General features: G+C 38.8%; 1 protein-coding gene across 4 annotated transcripts in view; it reads left to right on the forward strand.

Annotated features, from left to right (window-relative positions):
* The first annotated feature begins 1294 nt into the window (after positions 1-1294).
* Positions 1295-20380, forward strand: part of RAB11FIP2 (RAB11 family interacting protein 2) — a 32785-nt gene continuing 13699 nt past the window's right edge. For all 4 annotated transcript variants that reach the window (XR_006168734.1, XR_006168733.1, XM_042818297.1 and 1 more), the window contains exons 1-3: positions 1295-1853; positions 12067-12509; positions 13204-13666. Coding sequence is in view for 2 of the 4 variants with exons in the window: in XM_042818297.1 (XP_042674231.1) it covers positions 1501-1853; positions 12067-12509; positions 13204-13666 (1259 nt within the window). In the remaining 2 variants the exon portion in view is untranslated. The remainder of the gene's footprint in view (positions 1854-12066; positions 12510-13203; positions 13667-20380) is intronic.

A 20380-nucleotide genomic window follows, 5' to 3' on the forward strand; every position in this document is an offset into this window, starting at 1 on the left:
ATGCCAGCGCCGTATTAGTAACTATCGGAGCATGCAGACAAATATCCAGCTCTCAGTCAAAACTTAAGGGTCATCCAAGTAGTTATTTAAATTGTTAAAGATAACACGAGCTTGGACTCAGCCTGTAAAGGGAAACTAATGACTGTGTGCCGAGCAGTGATCCCCAACCTCTCCTGACCTCGGACAATAACTCGCTCAGCATTACGTGGTGTGGGCAACATCATACTTTACTCTCCCTAATGGCCTTCAACTTTAACTTTTTAATTTCCTGTAGCTCAGAGCAGCAGGGGAAGTTTTCCCAAGCGTTTGTTGCTCACTAACCCGCGGGCCAGGGCTGGGGACATGCGAGGGGAGGAGGATGAAGCTTGGTTCTCTGCTTGCTGTGGGTGGGATACAGAGCTTTCAACCCTCACTGCACGCTGGGTTTTGGGTAGAAATGATGCTGTGTCTGTCACTCTGCTTACTGGTGCTTATATATGCGTGCACCGACTCCACAGAAATGCACCCCAGTACATACGAGAGATATTTTCACATCCTCGCTTAAATCAAGCAGAATGCTCAGGGCGGGGTGGGTAAAAAATCAAATAAGTTTCCTAAGTTCGCAGGCGGTTCGCACCAGGACAAGGGCCCGAGCTGGGCCGGCACGGAGCGGCCACGGCCTGCGTGCGAGGGGCTCCTTCCATCGGAGCTCCTTCCCTCGGAGCTCACGGGGACGGGGCGGTGTGGAGCAGAGCTCTCCTCCGCTCTACAAAGCGCTGAACGAAGGGCGCTGCGGCGCTCAGGCGGAACGCAGCTCCATGCCGGCCGTTCCCTTCCGCCCCTGCCGGGCACCACCACCGGGAAAAAGGGAAGGGGAAAGAAAGGAAGGAGGGGAAGCACCGCCCGCCCGCCCGGCGGCCGCGGGGAGGGGGCGAACTCTGCCCTCTGCCCTCCGACCGCCGCCGCCGCCGCCGGCAGCATGGGGAAGGCGGAAGCGGCGGAGCCGGCCCGTCAGGCCGGGCGGCGCGGGGGAAGCGCGGCGAGAGGCTGAGGCGGCGGGAGGGCAGCGCGGCGCGGAGCGGGGCGGCGGCGAGCGCGGTTCTCCCCCCCCGCGCTGCCCGCCGCCCTGAGGCACCGGGAGCGTAAGGGGCCGGGGAGGCCTGCGGGGCCCGCGCTGCGACGGGGGGCTGCGGCGCGCCGGGCCGGGCGGAGAGGCCGCGGGCCCGGGGATGCCCTGGGGGCGGTGGGGCCGGGAGTGCCGGGGCGTGCGGGGAGCCGGGGCTGCGCCGGGAAGGGCGGAGGGGCCGGCCGAGGAACCGGGAGCCCTGTAGCGATGGAGTCACCCGCGGGGCTGCCCCGGGGGGGGGAGACCTGAGCGGCGGTCGGTGCCTCCGGAGAAAAGTGCTCGGAGAGCGGCGGCCCGGGTCGGTGGCAGGTGCCTCCGCTGTAAGTGCCCTTACAGAGTAACTTGGAGACTTAAGAGACTTTGTTTTGATTATTGCTGCTGCCTGGAGCTTCAAAATGATGCTGGCAGAGCAAGCCCAGAAGTGGTTCCCAACTCACGTGCAAGTCACGGTTCTTCAAGCCAAAGGTCTGAAGCCCAAAGGCAAAAGTGGCACCAACGATGCGTACACCATCATCCAGCTGGGCAAGGAGAAGTATTCCACCTCCGTGGCTGAGAAGAGCCTGGATCCAGTGTGGAAGGAAGAGGCCTCCTTCGAGCTGCCCGGATTGCTGATGCAGGAGAACCCGGACAGGTACATCCTGTACCTGATTGTCATGCACAGGTCGCTGGTGGGGCTGGACAAGTTCCTGGGACAGGTGGCCATAAGTCTGAACGATGTATTTGAGGATAAGCAAAGAAGGAAAACAGAGTAAGTGATAGTTGTTTCTTTGTTTTAACTGTGGCTTGTTTCCTTCATATACTTGGGTTTTGGAGGAGGGTGGAAATAGAAGCCTTGTTATCAAAGTATTTGAAAATGAAATTGGGACCTTTCTTTCTTCTGTGATGTTCAGAGCCCCAGGGATGTACACTTATGTCACTGGGGACTGAGAAGTTCTTTGTAATCACAGCGGTCGTCCTGCACAGGGCAGGGCTGTCAATAACATTAACATTCTTTGACAGATTATTGTGTACAACGTGAACTCATTGCAATCTGTATTTCTAATGATTTTTGTTTCACCATCTGCTCAAGGCAATATCCCCATTCAATATGTGCTCCAGTTTGAACCATGTATAAGACTCAGTCTCTCTTGAAGCCTGATGTCATTCTTTCTAAAAATGCTTTTAATCAACTCCTGCAACCAAGTATCTTTAAATATTTTTTATTTATGTTTTAGTGGCCACTGAACTGTGACTTATGAAGGCTTGCCACAGCAGTGCAGTGCTTTTCTGATCCTGGTTAGTCCTAGGCCATGATCCTTGCTACAGCAGGCTTCTGCGGAGAAGACAGAAGAGAAAGTGCTGCTGTTGTAGTAGTCTCCATCGTTACATACAGAAGTATTTATAAAATTGTCATTTGCCAGCAAATTCTAACACTACAATGCAAGAAAACAAAAAGTATAAGAATCACAGCAGTGTATTAGGCTGAAAAGTAAATGTGTCAAACTGTTGTGGGTTTTTTTTTGTGAGCGTTCCTCAACTGAACTAGTAAAATTGTTAGCATCTCTGGTGAGAATATGCTGGCACAAAAATACTTGGTTCCAGTGTAATTTATCCTTCAAAGTTTGAGGGAATAAATTACATAGCTGTAAGTGTACTGTTCGTATGCTTAGGACTGTTTGTTGTAGTAGATGTGTCCCACAGAGGTAGCACAAGAGCAGCATGGAGACTTCTAGGCTACCTGTATGTAGGCAGAGATGTTCTGCAGTGGTTAAGAGTTAATGCCCAGGTGTCTTTCCTCCTCTCCTCTAAAGGTTAATATCTCATCTGTAGAGTAGAAGTAAACCTGTGCCCAAACCTTAGCTGTTAAAACTGAAGTCTGGTATTTCTTGTGTTCGCTGTGGTGGGTTTACGGTAAGATGCTGGACTTTGCATCAAAGTGACTAAGACTCTGGCATCATTTATCTTTCGCTGACTGTGCTGTGGAGGCGTCAACCTCCAGCAGAGTCAGAGCAGACAGTTGGAGATGGCAGTCAGTGCAGCAGTATTAGCCAGATCATTCTGATCAGTGCCTGAAAGCCATCCCAAAACCTGTCTCTGCTGATGTGTGGCGGTGGTTGAGGTTGAAGGAGCGCTGAAGACAGGTCAAAGCTGTCTTTGCATTGCTTTTCTTTTTTCTTCTTTTTTTTTTTTTCCTTTAATTTTTTAGCAAAATGATGAGTGCATTAAACATATACTAGAGAACAAAGCATCCTTACAGAATCTCTTGTGGGTTTATGGTGTGAAGTAATATACTTTTTAATTGCTTATCTTTTTAAGGGCAAACCAACAGCGGTACAGTTATCTTTATGCAATATGTGGTAATGCCTGTAGCTTTAGGCTCTTAATTTCTGTTTACATTGGGTTCAAGAAGTTTCAGTGCTCTTTAGACATGGATCTTAAGTACTCTTTAATCATCAGTTGTAATTATCTTGCAAGTCAGTAGACAACTGCTTTAGGTTAAACACCTCACTGCTCTGCAGGAAAAAGGTGACTGAATAATGTAAAAACGCTACTACAAGTAACTTTGTCAATCTAGATGAAAATAAGCATTCATAAGCTGGAGGAAAATATATAAATTATTCATGTATTACTATGAATAATATTTTCCTTTGGGGAACCATACACTTAGCTTCAATTTTACTAAAATTGATGGAGTGTTACAAAACCATCGCAAAAAAAAGGTGGAACTGGCAGAATAGACGCAGTGCTTGTTGCAGTGAAGTAAATATGCGGAGCCTGTCAGTATTTTTTTATATGAAGTTTTGTTTAGTGTGGTCTCATATGTGTTCTTTATTCTTTTTTTCTCTGAAGTGTGAGAGAAGAGCTCACGCTGCATGAATGCGCAGCGATGCCTCCCCAGGCTGCCACAGAACTGCTGGGGCTCTCCAAGCTGCCCGTGAGCCGTACTGCAGGAGGTTGGGGCCCCTTGGGAGACTTTTACAAACAGCCTAAGACCTATTTTCAGAAGTTACTTGAGCATTTAAGATTGGAAATCTTATTAAAGGCTGATGGGTGTTAGGCTTCTAGAGCCTAACAGCCCTACTTATAAAAGTCTTATATATGTGTAAAAGCGTGGCTGGGTGGTTACTGGCAGCTTGGACAGCACGTGCTCTCTTACTGCCAATTTAAATTCTTACGAGTAGAGCCATTGAAAATCTACTTTTCCTATCAAGGTCTTTATGTCTTAGAAGCCTAGAAAAAAAAGGGGAAATTATTTTGGAAAAAAAATAATTCAGTCCTCAAGCATTCAGATATTTTTGAAAAGTTACCATGGTTGCCTTCTTCTAGTGCCTTCGTGCAGCACGTGGACGTTGTTGCTGTTTCTCATAAGCACTAGTTGGAGAGGTAGGTGCAGTGTTTGTGTGTGTTAGGAGGGCAGACTTTCAAAAATACATTCGCAAATGTGATCCCAAACAAAATTCTTTCTTTTTTTCCCTTTTATTAAATCCTTTTTGATACAAAATACCCCTGGTCCTGAGTTGGCAATAAACAAAAGGTAATATGTTGGAGCTGAAGAGCATCTAGCCGTGACTGTGCTGTGGGAACTGAGATACCCAGTGCCTTTTAAGACTGAGTCCAATGTCTTTATTACTGAAGCATTCTGATGGTTGAAAGCTGTACTCATTGTTTCAGAAACACTAATCTGTTTTATTAAGCAATGTTTTTACTTTCAAATATGTTCAACAGGCTTGCGGTGTTATTAAATCCAGAGTTATTTTCTTATGTTGATGTAACCTTAACATTTCTTGCTTTGTTTGGGAATGAATGAGATCCAGTTATTTGATGAAGTGTCTATTGGTAATATTTCTACTTTTTAATATATTTAATAGCTTCCTCTTTCCAACACAGCTGTACATATGGTGCTGTAAGAGACAGACTCGAGAGTCACCAGGGTATTGCAAAAAAGATATTTAATATTCTGCACAATGCTGAATCCTGTCAGCAATTCCCCAGAGCTTTTTTAGTAGGGAGGTATGAGAAGTGAAGGCTACCAGCTGATTCTGAATTCCTAGAATTGAAGAGTGTGGGGTGTGTGACATCCAGCTTTTTGTATTTTGTTTTATTTCATATCTTATAATTTGGAAGCAATACATTTACAAATTCACCACAACTTGAAAAACGTATTTAAAATACGTTAAAATAATCCTTCTTTCTCTGTAACGTTTTTTGTTGTGTTTACTTGTGACACCGTAAGAGAAAGACTTCATACAGACAACTTTTTAGGCAGAGGCCTTGTGGTAAGATTTGCACATTGTGTATCCTAAGAAACTTGCGCTGGAACAAGATTTAATGAAACAAAGCAATGTATCTACTATACTTTGATAATGAAAATTCTGTATGCATCCTTTTTCTTCCTAAAACTGGTGATTTTTTAATTTCTTAAAAGTGAAAACTCCTGGAACAGTTCGATGCAGATGTGGCTCAGATGATCCCTCTTTAGGTTTCTTCTGAGACCTCAGCCAAAGCATGTGCAGGATCCCAGCTTATTTTTTCCTTGTCTTGGTGGAAAAAGTGCCATCACCCTGTGGTACCTTTGTAAGTGTGTCTCTGGCAACTCTGCTTTTAGTTAGACATGGGCAGGCTCTTTAACTTGCTCTTTTCTCCTGATTTGAAAGCTAGGTCCAGATGCTGAGAGTTTTTACTGAGCTGTTTTTAACTATTTGAAAAGCGTGGGAGATACAGCTTTATTGGAGATACGTTTCTGATCTTAGATTTCTGCCATCTTTTAATTGTTTGCAGGAGAATCCTATGGCTTTTTTATTTTAATTGTTAAATACATCTTTTTTTGTCTGGTATTCTAGAATAAATGCACCTCTTCTGCTCTTGCAATTGAAATGTAAATGATGTTAAAGGAATCTGTTGTTTTAAAGCATATATTTGTAAAACAGTATGTATTTGTAGTTATTTCAATTCAGTTGTTATTCATCATTGCCTTAATACTGCTGATGACTGAATAGTGCTTAACACCAAGCAAGTTTTTGAATTACCATAGAGCAAAAAAAGCCATTTACTGATGTGTTTTAATTCACTGCAGTATTTTTCAGTAGCTTTTCTTTAATGAGTGTGCTCAGGTTTTTTTTTCTCCTGCACACTTATGTACCCCGCAATGGAAAAAGTAATTTCTTTGCCATGATGGTACTTATTTCATCAGCACTCATTTGGTCCTTGTTACCCTCTCACTCCATCCTGTTTATTGCCTATTCCTTTGCTGGCTTTCTTGGAGAGCTAATTTTATTCCATGTTCAGCTGATGTAGGATGCAGCACTGCTCTGGAATGCAGAATGCAGAGGGAGGCAGGCAGTGGTAGTTATTACTTCTCACAGAAATTTTGTTGGAGGAGACTTTTTTGATTTGTGACTTAATTCCTCCTATCCCTGGTTTCTGTAATACAACAGCCTCCCCTTTTCACCTCCAGATTGCATCAGTGTTGACAAAAATGTTTATTTGAGCATAATACAGTAAAGGAATCTTGGCCTTATCTAAGATGTTTCTCCTCTGCTGACATCAGTCATATAAAATAATCGCAAGCAACTCATGAAATGAGTTAAAAAAACCCTAAGGAGTGAACTGATCAATACTACTCTATTGTAAGCACTTCTCCTTATGAATACTGAGCTTCCTGAAAGGTATGAAAACGTTGTGACTTCCTCCAAATTAATATGAATTCCTTCTTGGAAGCCCCCCCTCTTACACAGAAAGGTTCCTCTTCGATCGCATCCGCCGCAGCAGAAGCAGGAGGGTGGGTGGCTTCAAATACAACTTGAGTGATGAGTAAGCAAACAGCAGCTGATAAACAGGTTGTCATGGATGGGCTCACTGCTTCCTGATGAACAGCGCTTTTTAAAAATCAATGCACAAGAAATAATCCATAGAAATAATGAACAGCCTGGCTGGTCCATGCAGATTTGCTTTCATGGTAGCTCTCAGGAAATGGAAGAAAAAAAGAAGAAAAGTTAGTAGTGGGGAACAGAGGAAAGATGGTTAAAGAGAAAAGCAAAAAGTAGAGCCTTGTTGTAGCTTTATGAGATTATAAGTGTTCTAAATCATCTAGCAGTATTCCCAGCATTTACATTTCGGCAACAAATGTGAGCATATACAGTGAATAAGTCATAATTCTGACTCAGAGGCTGAGTACCATCTGGATTGAAATGCTTGCACTCCATTTTCTGTGCACACACATGCTTACAAAAAGCTGCAATAACTGCCCTTAATTCTCATCACTTCAGTTACTTTCTAAAATAAAAGTTTTCACATGTAGTTTTTAAGCAAAATAATAACTGGTGTAAATGAAGGCCACATAATTACCTTGATTCCAGCTGATGTTAGTGAGCCCCTTAGCAAGGGCATTGTTATGTCTGTCAGTTCCCATATGTTTTGTGGTGTTAAATGTCAGTCTGTAATATTTATTTTTAAACTCAACTTTGTATATCTCATTTCATTTGGCTTCCAGAAAGTAATAATATTCATCTTTGTGAATGTCATCACTTATCTTAATAAGTAATCCATTTTCTTCTTCATTTCCCCTCATACGCTGTGTATGCCATTTTCCTACTTTTCCATCTCTTTGGCCAGTCTCTTGGTATGACATCTAATCGTCTTATTGGGGGAAAAAAAGTTTCTGAATTTTTTATTTATATTAATTTGCTGCTAATGACTATGTTAGATGATTCTTGGCTTTGAATGTTGTTTCTTTTACCCATTAGCTGGATGAATCTAACATCTGTGTTAGTAGGATTTTATGTAGTCTCTTCAGCGTACCTAACCTGAACATACATAATCTAACATAAAGCAGCAGTTCTTTCTCAAGGCAGCTGATGGTCATCTCCACTCATTGGGATTTGGGTGATTGTTTTAGGGCTGATTTTATAAGTACCTGCTGACCTCCTTGTAATGGTGCAGCGGAATTCCTTAGCAGATCAGGCTTTTGGTTTTAGCTATAATATCAAAGCTAGCAATCTTGTAGGTGCTCTGATTGCTTGGCTTTTTGAAGAGTTCATTCGGTGACTTAGGAATTAAAATCAGGATTTTGCAAGAAATCTTTGAGTGTAACCTAAAAATTTCAGCAAAATGCAATTAGATCAACTCAATAGGTGTTTACAGAGTGAAGGCAGAAGATTGTATTTGAGAAGCTGTGAAATGAGGGAGAAGATTCTTCTGTTAGTTCACCTCTTCGGCATTGGCAAGGAAACTGAATCAGAAGGTCCTGCCAGCGTGCAGAGTGAGTCTGTATTATGCTTACAAAATAAAAATGATCAGAAACCTGTGCGAGAGAGGGAAAGCCCATTAGCACACTCAAAGCCATATGAGAAAAAGAAGCAGCGGTTGTTCTAATGGAAACCATAGGGAAAAAGTAGAAAATAGAGGGTGTATGGACGTTGTCCTACAGAACACTGGAAGGTGAGAGCAAGCAGTACGAATGTGATTCAGAAGGCAATAGGGCTCCCTTTGAAGTTAGGAAAATTTGCCAGACTTTGTACAAGGTCTGTTTAAATAAAGACTGTCTGCAAGACTGGATGTAATATTTGGTTATTAAATAAAAGGGCATCTGCTCTCATAAAAGCCACCCTGTTTTTTTTTTCATGTGTTATTGGCTATTTTCCTACTTTGTGCAGGCTTTCTATAGAATAAGCTTATGGCAGCCTGACAAATGGAGTATTTATTGTGGCTAAAAGTACTGTAAACAAAACCAAAATAGCAAGTTTTATTGGCTTTTATAATACATTACAATTTTTCAAATTGGCAATGGTATAGTGGAATTTAGTATTTTGGGACCCAAATGTTATCTGAAAACAGTGGACCTCATTTTCCAATTCTTTTTCTGTTATGTACAGTGCTGTTGTTCTATTTGTTGCTCACGCCCATGTGTTGTAGAAACAGATTCTAATAAGAAACATTTACAGACTCTGTTACTCATGTGCAGCTCCACAGAAATGCATTCCTTGCATTTGTTCTCATCTGTTTAAAAAAAAAAAGAAAAAAGTAATAATTATTTGTTGTTGAATTTGAAGAAAATCACTGAGAGTGCTTCTCATATTGTCTTGTATGAGCAGAAGCATATGGGCCCTTCATGATTCAAGATAAAATCTCAAACGTGACAAAGAAACCTCACCTCCTTTACGTGCCTATAACGATTAAATATATGTGTTTTATACAAAGGCCTGACCCAGCAATCATTCTTCAAATAGAAATTCCACTGAAGTCCAGAGGAATTTTGCTGAAGAGTTTGTGATTAAATTCTGTTGGGATCAGAAGTAATGTAGAATGTGGTCCCTTACGGGTCTCCCCTGTCTTATTAAAGTGAGAAGAGTTACTTCATTTTCCCAGCTGAACTTACCTTGGTGTGAAGTCCTCCAGAGCCAGCTTGGAAAATAGATGTACAAACCACAGAAGGCAGTGTAGAGGTTGTGTATGGAAGTTGTACAGACCTGGTAAATATCAAAATAGCATGTGTGGATACATCATTAACAAGGAAGTCTTGATAGTAACAGAGTCGTTAATTCATGATAAGAATGCGAATAATTGGGTTAAATTTAGTTTTAAATGTAAAGGCTTTCTTCAACATAGCAAAATCTTAAGAAGCTGTTGATGTTCTAAATCAAGTTAAACAGTGTCAAACATCAGTTTGAAGTTTCAGTAATTCCTAGCTAGAAACATGAAAATTCATGAATCTTATCAGAGATACAGTATGAATGTTTAAAAGAATGAGAGGAGGGAAAGGGAATACGTTTCCTTACATTGCAGAGTGAGCTCATAAATTCGAATGTCAAAAAATGAAGTCCTCTCTGCCTGTTAAGCCTTCTGAAACATCCGTGAGCCTTATATATATTTATATTTAGAGACTGCGTAAGCCATCCTGCACAGCACTTGCTCAGTGTTTTTTGGTTTTCTTGTTTGTTTGTTTCTTTTCACACAGACCAGACATTTGGAAGGTTATAAGGAAGGGCTTGCTTATTATGCTTGTGGGTCTTTTTTATTTCATTGCTATTATTTTTTAAGAGTATATAAGAACATATTTTCTTTTGAACAAAGTAGTCTAAGTTGTCTTTCCATTTTTTTTTTTCTTTTTTTTTTTTTCCTGTGATATTGTAAAAAAAAAGATTTACTCTCATTTCTGTTGTGTATGTTTCCTTTGAAGACTCTGTAGATGAATTGAGGAGTTTCTGGAATCAGTTACAGAGGAGTGAAATCTTAGTAAGTAAAATGAAAAATGATCCTGTCTTCTTTAGACACTTAACATTCAGTTTTTGCATTTCATATAAAGCATATAAATGAAGTTATCTCACAACAGAAGGAAAACTGTCTCCCTAAAAGTTGAATTGTCCTTCATTTATATCCTACCTTTATGAACTTCTTGATCTCTTGATCTGGTGTCAGTGTCAGGACAGAGACTTTCTGATATTTCTTAATTATTCTGCTTTAGAGTGGCATATAAAACTTCTGGGATATCACAAGGCAACAAAGTCACAATACTCTTTATCCTTTCAGTGTTTCTTTGGAAGGTCACCTTTGTCAACTCAAAAAAATAGTATGTCTCCCTGAAAACTTGATTTCTTCTGTCACCTTTAAATATATTTATGAAATCTGAAAGGAAATTGAGGGCTATTTTTCTCCTTCCCTGACCTTGTTTTGTGTATTTGACAGTATTGAATAATGTATGTATAACTGCATAATCAATTTTGCGTCTGTGTTGATAGGCAATTTCATTTCTTAGTCTCCAGTTCAAAAGTTACTTCATCATGATAATGTACTCTTGTGTTGGTGTGCGTGCATGCATTTCTACTGACAGTGTGTTCCCAGGAGTGGTAAAGCAATAGGAGAGTGTTGCTACTTGATATTTAGCTGAGTCTTTTTACCCATCTAACTTAGAGAGCTAGAAATATGAGTTAGAGCCTGTTAGATAGTTTCAAAATTAATAATTTCATAAAATTTACAAGAGATTTTTCCAGGGCTTCTAATTCAGCATCACCTCAAGGCAGGTGGAGGAACTTGTCCTTTGGATGACTTGTCTTCCCCTTCCCAAACCTTTTCAGGAAGGTTGAGAGGTAGTGTTATTTCTTTTCCTTAATGATGTCAACCAAAGAAATCATTTAATATTTTTCACGTGTGAGAAGAAGTATAAGAAAATCTCTCATGTCCTCCGAAAGGAGAGAAAGAACAGCAATGAGAACATACGCAGACGTGTTTAGAGCACTTCTGTGGAACTGGAAAATTGGAAATGTGCCCTCGTGCCCCTTTTGAAATAGGAAGAAACTACTCATGATGAGTGGGGAGAAGGTCAGTCATTCACTTAGGTAAGGTTGTGGAGGAGGGACTGAATCTTAATTCTACTGGTGCATCCAATAGACAGAGGAGTGAGATGGACAAGTAGTCAGGTGTCTGATTAATGATAAGGTCTTTGTTGAAACTGAAGAAACACATATATTTTTTGAAACAAGTGAGCTCTTCAATTGGAGGTTTGGGTCATGTTTCCAAAGCCTCTGAAGACCCTGCTGAAGTTAATCCTACCAGTTACCCACAATGAAGGGCAGTGTTGGATACACTGATGCTTTTCTGCCACTTGTGTTTGTGACAGCTGCAAAACCAAAATGATTGTAAGGTGTGAATCATTCCAAGGTCTTGAATATTTCCTTATTTGTTTCTGTAATAAATATTAGATACAAATTCTTCTTTGTAAGCAGATGTGATCCCGTTAGCTTAAGTGGAGTTTAGTAAGTTTCCACTGAGTTGACTTGGATTCTTGAAGTGAACAGAGCAGAGAGCTTCCTGCTTCCTAGTTATTGCATGTATCCTCTTCCAAAACCAAGTATGGACAAAGAAGTTTTTCAGTATGGGAATTTGACTTTCGTATTTTTAATTGTATAGCCAGACGTTAATCAACTAACTAGATTTTAATTGCTAACTTCCAGAGAACACAATTTAACTTGCTCTTTTTCTCGTTTAAGGTGGTTTCAACTAGAGTCCAGACAAGGGAAAAGAACCAAAGACAGAGGAGAAATAAAAGTCAATATTCAGTTTATGAGGAATAACATGACAGCAAGTATGTTTGATTTGTCAATGAAGGACAAAACCAAATCCCCTTTTGCTAAACTAAAAGACAAAATGAAGGGTCGAAAAAATGATGGGACATTTTCAGATACGTCATCTGCAATCATTCCAAGTACTCACATACCTGATGCGAACGTAGAGCTATGTAGTGGTGAAGTACAAATGAAATCAAAACCAAAAAAGCCTTTCCTTTTGGGACCTCAGAGGCTATCTTCAGCTCATTCGATGTCAGATTTAACAGGATCCCATGTCTCCTCAGAAAAATTAAAATCCAGCACAGTTGGCTACTCTCATCTTTTCAAGCGTCAGCTGGAATCTTTTGGTTCAGTTGATGAAGGAGGTAAGTAAAACTCACGCTACTCGATCACGACCATTACAATTATAATTCCCAGCTTCTAGAGCAGGCGAAAGTCTGTTTCTTTAGTTTATGAAGCAATTATGAGGCCAAAAAATAATGAATTATTGCTGGCCTATTTTTTCTCTTCCATTAGTTGGAAGTAACTTATAAATGCCTTTAAGAGTATAAGGAATAACTTACATTGGTCATAATGTATTATAATTTTTAATTTTTCTCGTGTCCTCATTTTGAGAGTATCTTTTAATGAAACGTTGCATTCAAGAGAGAACTCTAGGCAAAGTAATATAGTGTGAAGAATAAGTCTTTTTTAAAAAGTTAAAAACTATCATCAAAGTTGTAAATCTCATTTATACAAGTAAGTGAAAGTGCTTTGCATCACTCAAAGTTATTACACGATAGATTACTGTCACTTTCTGGCTACAACTGTATTCCTTATAGAACCTAGTTCTCATACAGAAAATAAAAAAATGCTGTAGTTTCTTCCTTAAACATTTCAGTATCACAAATACAATGCCAGAACTGTTGATATTTTAGAAATAGATTTGTTATTCAAGGGTGTTTCAGACTGAAACTCAGTTTCAAACCCTCTATACTGAAGCTAAAATGGTTTATCTGTGCATTATAAGCTATGCTGTAGTATCTCGTCGATAATGTACTAATGCCAGATTGTTTGCAGGAAGTCTAAAATCTCCGCACAGGAGGACATTAAGTGTTGATACTTCTAAAATGAACCAACTGGACAGCACAGCTGATGAAACTGCACCGGAAGCACAAAATGACCCATTTACCAACGTGAGTGCTTCGTTACCCCAAAAATTCGCTACACTGCCAAGACAGAAGAATCCATTTGAAGAAAGCCCAGCAACGTGGGATCAAAACATAAATCTGTTTTCCAAACCTGTTGAAATCAAAAAAGAAATTAGAAAAGAGAAAAAAGAGAAGGTTAGTCTTTTTGAAAGAGTGACTGGCAAAAAAGATAGCAGGAGGTCGGATAAACTTAGCAATGGGGGATCAGAGAGCTCCACTGACTTGAAATCACCGAGTGCATTTGGTGAAACTCATCAGGAGAGTTTTGATTACGAGTCGACTAATCCGTTCATGACAAACTTCAAGCCTACAAGCATGTTGCCATCTTCAAGGTAGGTTTTGGCTGTGTTTTGATCTGCTATCTTGAACGTGTTATATAAATGAAAATGTGAAGTGTTGAGGGACACAGTCTTTGTGCTTCATAGTTATTTTAATCATTGTTAATCCATTACTGAGTAACATTTATGAACCTTTAATGTAATTTAACTTTTTCATTCTATATTTTATTTAGAAGTTGCATTTATATTAGTAAATGTATTAGTACTGTGACTCTTCTTAATTTTGCATATGCAGAAAACCTTGCTCATTGCTAGCTATTGCACTACCCTCAGTCTAAGCCAAGGTTTTAAAAGGAAAAGTTTTAATTGTAAGGGTAAGATGGAACAGAATAAATAAAAGATTTGAGTAATGGACGCAAATGCTTTGGAAAAAATGGGTTTAGATTCTGTGTGTTAAACCACAAGAACTGGAGACCATTCTGTTTCTAAATGAGAGCATCTGCCTGGGCCTTTATCATGCCTGGGATCGTTTGGCTCACTGTAGCTTTTCTGAGTTCATGTGTATTCAAGACCTTACACCAGGCAGCAGTTTATATGCTAAACAAAATGACTTGAGTTATAGGGGTTGATAAGAAACTTTGATTTAAATAATCTATTTTAATCTTTGTTTGCTTATCAACAGTTTACTTGTTTTCCTTAAATTAAAAAAAAATTCACTTCACTTTTGGTTTTTGTTTACTAGATAGACTATATACACAGATATATATGCACACACTACATATTCTATAGCCAGTGTTCATGATTAATCAGATAATTATTTTTATTCATTTACATTCCTAAATTTTTTGTACGTTAATGTCAGAAATTAATTAACAGATCAATCGTGTTGTATCCCAACTTTTAATTCATAGTTAGAATATATGCACTTCTGTTTTAAACTTCAAATTATTTTCTCAACAAAACTAATTGTCGTGAATTAGATGAACTGAAATGGGCCAACTGTAAAAAAGATTAGCTGTCTACAGGCTCATACAGACTTCAGTGACTCATCTTCTTAGTGCCTCCTACAAGTCAAGCCAGTTCTACTGTCTTAAATAACGTATTTACAGCCAGAGTCTTAGAATATTATTTGTTTAATAAAGGATTTCTCTAGATTAAAGCGAGGTTAGGATGTAGCTTGGTTTGTCAGAAGTTAAACTTTCATTTAAATAATCTCCTTTAAGCAGAACTAATTTAAATAACAATTAAAATTACATAGCATTTAATATTTTTTAAAATGAAAAAATGTGTTCGGGCAGATGCTAGATATCAGTAGCGAAATCTTTTGAAGTTCTTGAATGCAACAGATCTTGATAAATATAAATCTTAAACAATAATCATGATGGACTTGTTTTTTCTTTCTTTTGTAATTAAAAAGCTCATCACAGTGCCCATTTAGAAGGGTTCTGGTCTTCGTTCCCTCTTTTTGTGTGAGTCTCTTTTACTAGTTCTTGACTTTTATGTAAACATGGCTACTTGTCTTGTCAGAAGTTTTTGTTATTTCCAAAAATGCCAAAAGTAGAAAACATTGTGACCATTTTTATAAGTCAGCTACTCTGGAATCGTATGTATCATGCAATAATTTATGTTGTAAGCTTTTCTACCCTCCACTACTATGGTCTATGAGTATCTTTTAAAAAAAAAGTTCACTTTCTTTCATATGTATCTTGAACAATTATTTTCTTTTGAAGTAGAAACTAATTCAAAATGTGCATATTTAATAAGTTTACAGTTTAAGTTTACCTTTTATCTGCAGAGGATTTGTTGAATAGAATCCATTTTTAATTTTTAGAATTAGTAATACTGTGAGGAAAGAGTTGTATAAATCTGTGAGCACAAAATAAATGGGGTTGAGTAACAAATTCAGCATGCAGGAAGCACACATGGGAAATTTGGATTTTGTGTTACTGTTTATTTACTCAGCATGCTGTTAAGCTTTTTGATGGATACCATCTTGCAAGTAAAACAGGCGGCACGTCTTAGTAAGGTGTGTCCAAAATCAGTGTTCTGGGTGGATGATGAGTTTGCTTTGCAGTTCATCTCCCAGTTATCCCTGTGTAGCTATGCCTTGCTTTGAATAATGGAACAGTCATGGATTCCTGTCTGACGAAACTGAGCAGGAAGATGTGTGGTTAGGCCATGGGACCTGGCTGGGGCTAGTAGTACAAACTGGAGGAAGAAAACAAGAAAATTCCACACACTCCCAACACTCCTTATCCCAAACCACTAAACCAACCAGTCCAGGCCGGTAATATGTATAAATAGATTAATTAAAAGCCTTTTAATATATATTTACACCTCAGATCAGCCATAGGAGACTCATTTGGTTTTGTTTTTTTTTTTCCCTCTGTCACCTAGTTAACAAGATCTCACAGGGTTTATCCAATTTCATGAGGGTAATCCAGTCATTATGAACCGTCACTATACGTTTACCTTAAATTGAAGGAGGACTCAGTTTGGAGACACCTCTGTACCTCCTTTCTTTCTCTTTTGTTCTCATTTAGTTTCAATGATTCTTCTCTCTCAGATCCTTTTCTCCTTTCTTTGCATTCTTGTCTCCCTGCATAGCTGGAATCTATATAATCTATGTACTGACCTTACCTGTATTTGTAATACTAAACATTTCAGCAGTCATCTTTTTTAATCAGCGTGTTTATAGTCAGCATCATCATTAGAGGCTCCTACTGCTACTTATATCATATCTAGATTTGTTTTCTTTTTTAATGATTATTTTTATCAATGTCAGTTTGATTAACTGCTTTAGGACATGTGATGTTTGACTTTGCCTGGCTAATAATCTCTTTAGAGCAAGGTGACAAATTTTAGGTTAGGAATCAGTGGATGTACAAAAGACTACCAGTAGAATTCGTGGTTATGCATTTTTGTGTAGATGTTTTTGTTGCTGTATTATCATTGTTCTAGATTTGCCATCATGGCAGAGACCACTTTTATCAATTGCAGAAGTTATGAATCTGGACAGCATTAACACAGCAGAGATGTAGACATGCATTCCTTTCTGCAAAATGGCTGTGGCAGAAGGACAGATGAGACATTTAGTGGGCAGCAGCTTGTCTAATCATTGTAATCAGATTTGGTGGGATTCAAAGCTCCCAACTTTCTGGTGGGAGATTATTCTTCCAGTGCTCAAAAGCAGGATAAGGCAGAGTGTCAAATAGTTGTAAACAGGTAAAAGGATGAGGTTGTGTTTTAATGCATGGGTAAGAAAATCCAGTTCTTTCCAAGATGAGAAGAAAAATTCTTCTGTTGCTAGCTGCATGGCCATGCATGTCTAGATCCTGATATCTCTATAGAGTGAATAACATTGTAAAGCAGCTTTTCAGAAAGTTTGTTGGGCTTTGGGTCTTGCCTCAAGTCCGTCTGAACTGATTTGGTGAGATAATCTTGACCAAACACCAACTGTGTGCAGAGCTGCAGCTCATAACATCACTGACTGCAGGCTGGGGGAGCTGCTCAGCAGAGCTTAACATTATCTTTAAACACATTCACTAACAGTTAGTTTTGTTGTCTTGGATTTCAAGTGGTTAAATTGCAATCAGTAGCCACGTGGATTTTGTATTGAACACAGTTACAGAAATTGACAGTAATCCTTGCAAACAAAGATCTTTTTATTTGCAGTGACCAAACCTTATGCATCATTTCTCAGAAATTGTTTATGTTTAGGAAAATACACTACGGTAGGCTAATAAACCGATGTGAAAATTTCTCAATTTACACCACTTGACAAGTGCTAAGAGAAAAGCATCTTTAATTTTAATGTGTTATTAGGACCTTTTTAGAGAGATTGGACAAGTTATTAACAAGGTCCACTGAGACAGGAGACGGGTAATTAACAAGACCTACAGAAAGGGAGTTTAGGTAATTAACAAGATCTTAGGCACTGGACACAGGGAAACAAATAGTCCAATATTTAAAGCTGACAGGTTGTTACTAGTCTGATCAAATTCCAGATCTGGGAATCTGGATTGATAGGTGCAAGCTCTCTACAAAACATTGTATGTAGTGTGTGTATGTGTATCTTACATATGTGTGCATGTGTGTGTCTGTATGGCTTGTTTCCTATGTATAGAACATGAGTGTGTGTATGTATATCGATGTATGTATACATGTGGAGAGAGATGCATTAAATAAAAACAACTTACAAAATAGCACTTCCATCATATAAAGGAAGTAAAATAAAGCTTGTGCTGTCTACCGAATGCTGGTTTCACTTTTTCTCAAGTTCAAGCAATAAATGTGTTATGTTCTTACTAAGAAGTATGGGAGATGGAATACTGGAGGGAAAACAGGCATATCTTACTGGATTCATTGTAGCCAATGTGAATGATGCTCATATAAACATCAAGTATTGGCTGGCTGGAGCCTAAGGAAAAGCTGATGTTAACTTTTAGGAATTATTCACATGTAGTTGATCTCTAGCAAGTTCATTGCTCTCCTTGCTAGAGCAATGAAGTCTGTTCAGACATTTTGGCATATATTTCTCTCTTAGTCAAAAAATGACGTCAGGTGAGCTATGCTCTTCTCAGAATTTTGTTTTATATTGAAACAAAAGGATTTTTTTCATTTCACCACTGGAATTTGACTTCCTGTGTTTCTAGTCATATGTGACCATTACTAGATAAAATTTTGATAGAGCACAGCAGTTCATTAATTATTTTGTAGACTATTAGTATTTATTAATTCATTAAAGCAAATGTAATACTGGTATGTGAGAAGAGACAGAAATCTACAGAACAAAGAGAAGTCATGCAAAGATCCATACTGTGCTACTAAGACTGTTAGCATCTGATTTAGGAAGATCACTACTCCATGTGGTGAGAAAATAAAGAAGTCTTTTCTGAAGCTATGGCAAATCAATGATCATGTTGTTAGTTACATTGTGAGGATGGGTTGGAACAGTCGATTCCTGGAGAGAGATCATAGAAATACTCAGTATTTCTACAATTAGTAATATTAGTACTTAGTGTTACTTTACTGCTGACTTCACCATCAATCACTTCTTATTATATTCTAAGTCTGTTTTAGGAATGCTGTTTTAGAAGTTCTTCCTGCTGAATGACAAAGCATTTTTAGCCTTTACTTTTCTGTTGGTGCACATCAGGCGTAAAATCTTTCTTGAGTGACTTTGAGGCATATCATCTGTCCCAATGGGCAGTGTGCTGCTGTTTCTATTTGCTTTAAAAACAATAGTGAATAGTTATATCCAATTTCTTTATTAATAAATCCAGAAGCAATATAAAACTGATTTTTTTTGTTGTTGTTCTTTTTAAGAACGAAGAATTAGTGCTATTTCTTTAAGCATTCAAAATCATTTTCTTAATTTTCAATGCAAAGTTGTACTTCAGGGTCATTGTTCTTTTTGGTTGGCTCACACATCTCTGTATGTAGAGTCTTCTTGTAGAGGTGCTGGCACAGCCTTTAGCATAGAGGATTGTTAGTGGTCTCCCGAGGACAAATAATTCATCAGATTTTTAGGCATAGCACAGCTGCCTAATAAAAGCAGAAAAATTCAAATGCTTTACAATGCTAACTTTTGTATGAAACTGTTTTTGTTTATGAACATTGTTGAACATGAACGTTCAGTTGAGCACACTGCGTAGGTCACTTTTGGATCTAGATGCCTCATAATGAGTGAACTCACATGAGTAATGCGTCCAGCAGTGTGCAACTACAAGTTCCATTATTTAAAGATACTTAAATATTTGGAAGCAGAGGGCTGGCCATCTGATAGAGCACAAATGCAGCCCTGCACACCTCCAGGTCCCTGGTCTGTCTCCAATAACCTTAGAACCAGCTCCCAGCCTGCTGTGGGTCTCAATTCATGAGTTTTTAAAATGAAGTTATTTACATGTATGCACAGACTAGGGATCCAACATACCTTTTTATATCTGCTTCTCAGTTTCCTCACAGATTTGTGAATGACTGCATCGTGTTAGTTGTGCTCTTGTATCATCTTTAATTGATTTAGTGCATCAGAAAAAAACACAGAAAAACTCTTTCAAAACATGTCATTTCAATTGCAAAACAATGCAATTTCAAAGTGCTAAGGCTGAGTTGTTTAAGTACTATCATCTTGTGTTGCTGTTAGTTTTAGAAACAGTTTCTAAAGTGCATACAGTGAGGAATGTTCAACATTTCAGGTTTGCTTCACTTTGGCTTTCTTCAGCTCTCATTCATTGTCCGCTTTTGTTCTCGTGCACAAGAAGGCAGAGTGATAATGCATTTGAGTGTGAAGAATACTGACTTTTAATGCCTTGCTGCTTAATATGTTAGAACAGATTAAAGCCAGTATATAAAAAATTAGATTATTTATTGATAAGCATGTTAATGGGTTTAAATATTCCTGTTATGGAAAGCACTGGCTTTGTGTGTGATGTTGGTCTTGTCAGAGATTCTTTACCATTGCTAGCCATCGTAAAGTTAGTATAAATCTTCCTAACAACTTTATGTGGCTTTTTTTAAATATTATTTTTGTAAATCATTCAAGTTTTATATCTGATAGCTGCTGTGCTTCTATATACTTGCACTGTGGTGTTTTACTGCTCTAAATTTGAGATATACCTGAAGCACAGAAGAGAAGGCTGCTTCCTGGAAGTGCATATTGTCCAGGACTTCTGGGACTTCCTCATCTTCACAGAGCCTGCTGCGATCAGCAGGGCTCCAGAGAGCAGCAGTCTGCTCATGGACAGGCATGTGTGTAAAGAATATGTA

The sequence above is a fragment of the Centrocercus urophasianus genome, unplaced genomic scaffold, assembly GCF_019232065.1.
Source record: "Centrocercus urophasianus isolate 14NV4802_14NV808 unplaced genomic scaffold, USGS_Curo_1.0 seq_17, whole genome shotgun sequence".
Classification (NCBI taxonomy): domain Eukaryota; kingdom Metazoa; phylum Chordata; class Aves; order Galliformes; family Phasianidae; genus Centrocercus; species Centrocercus urophasianus.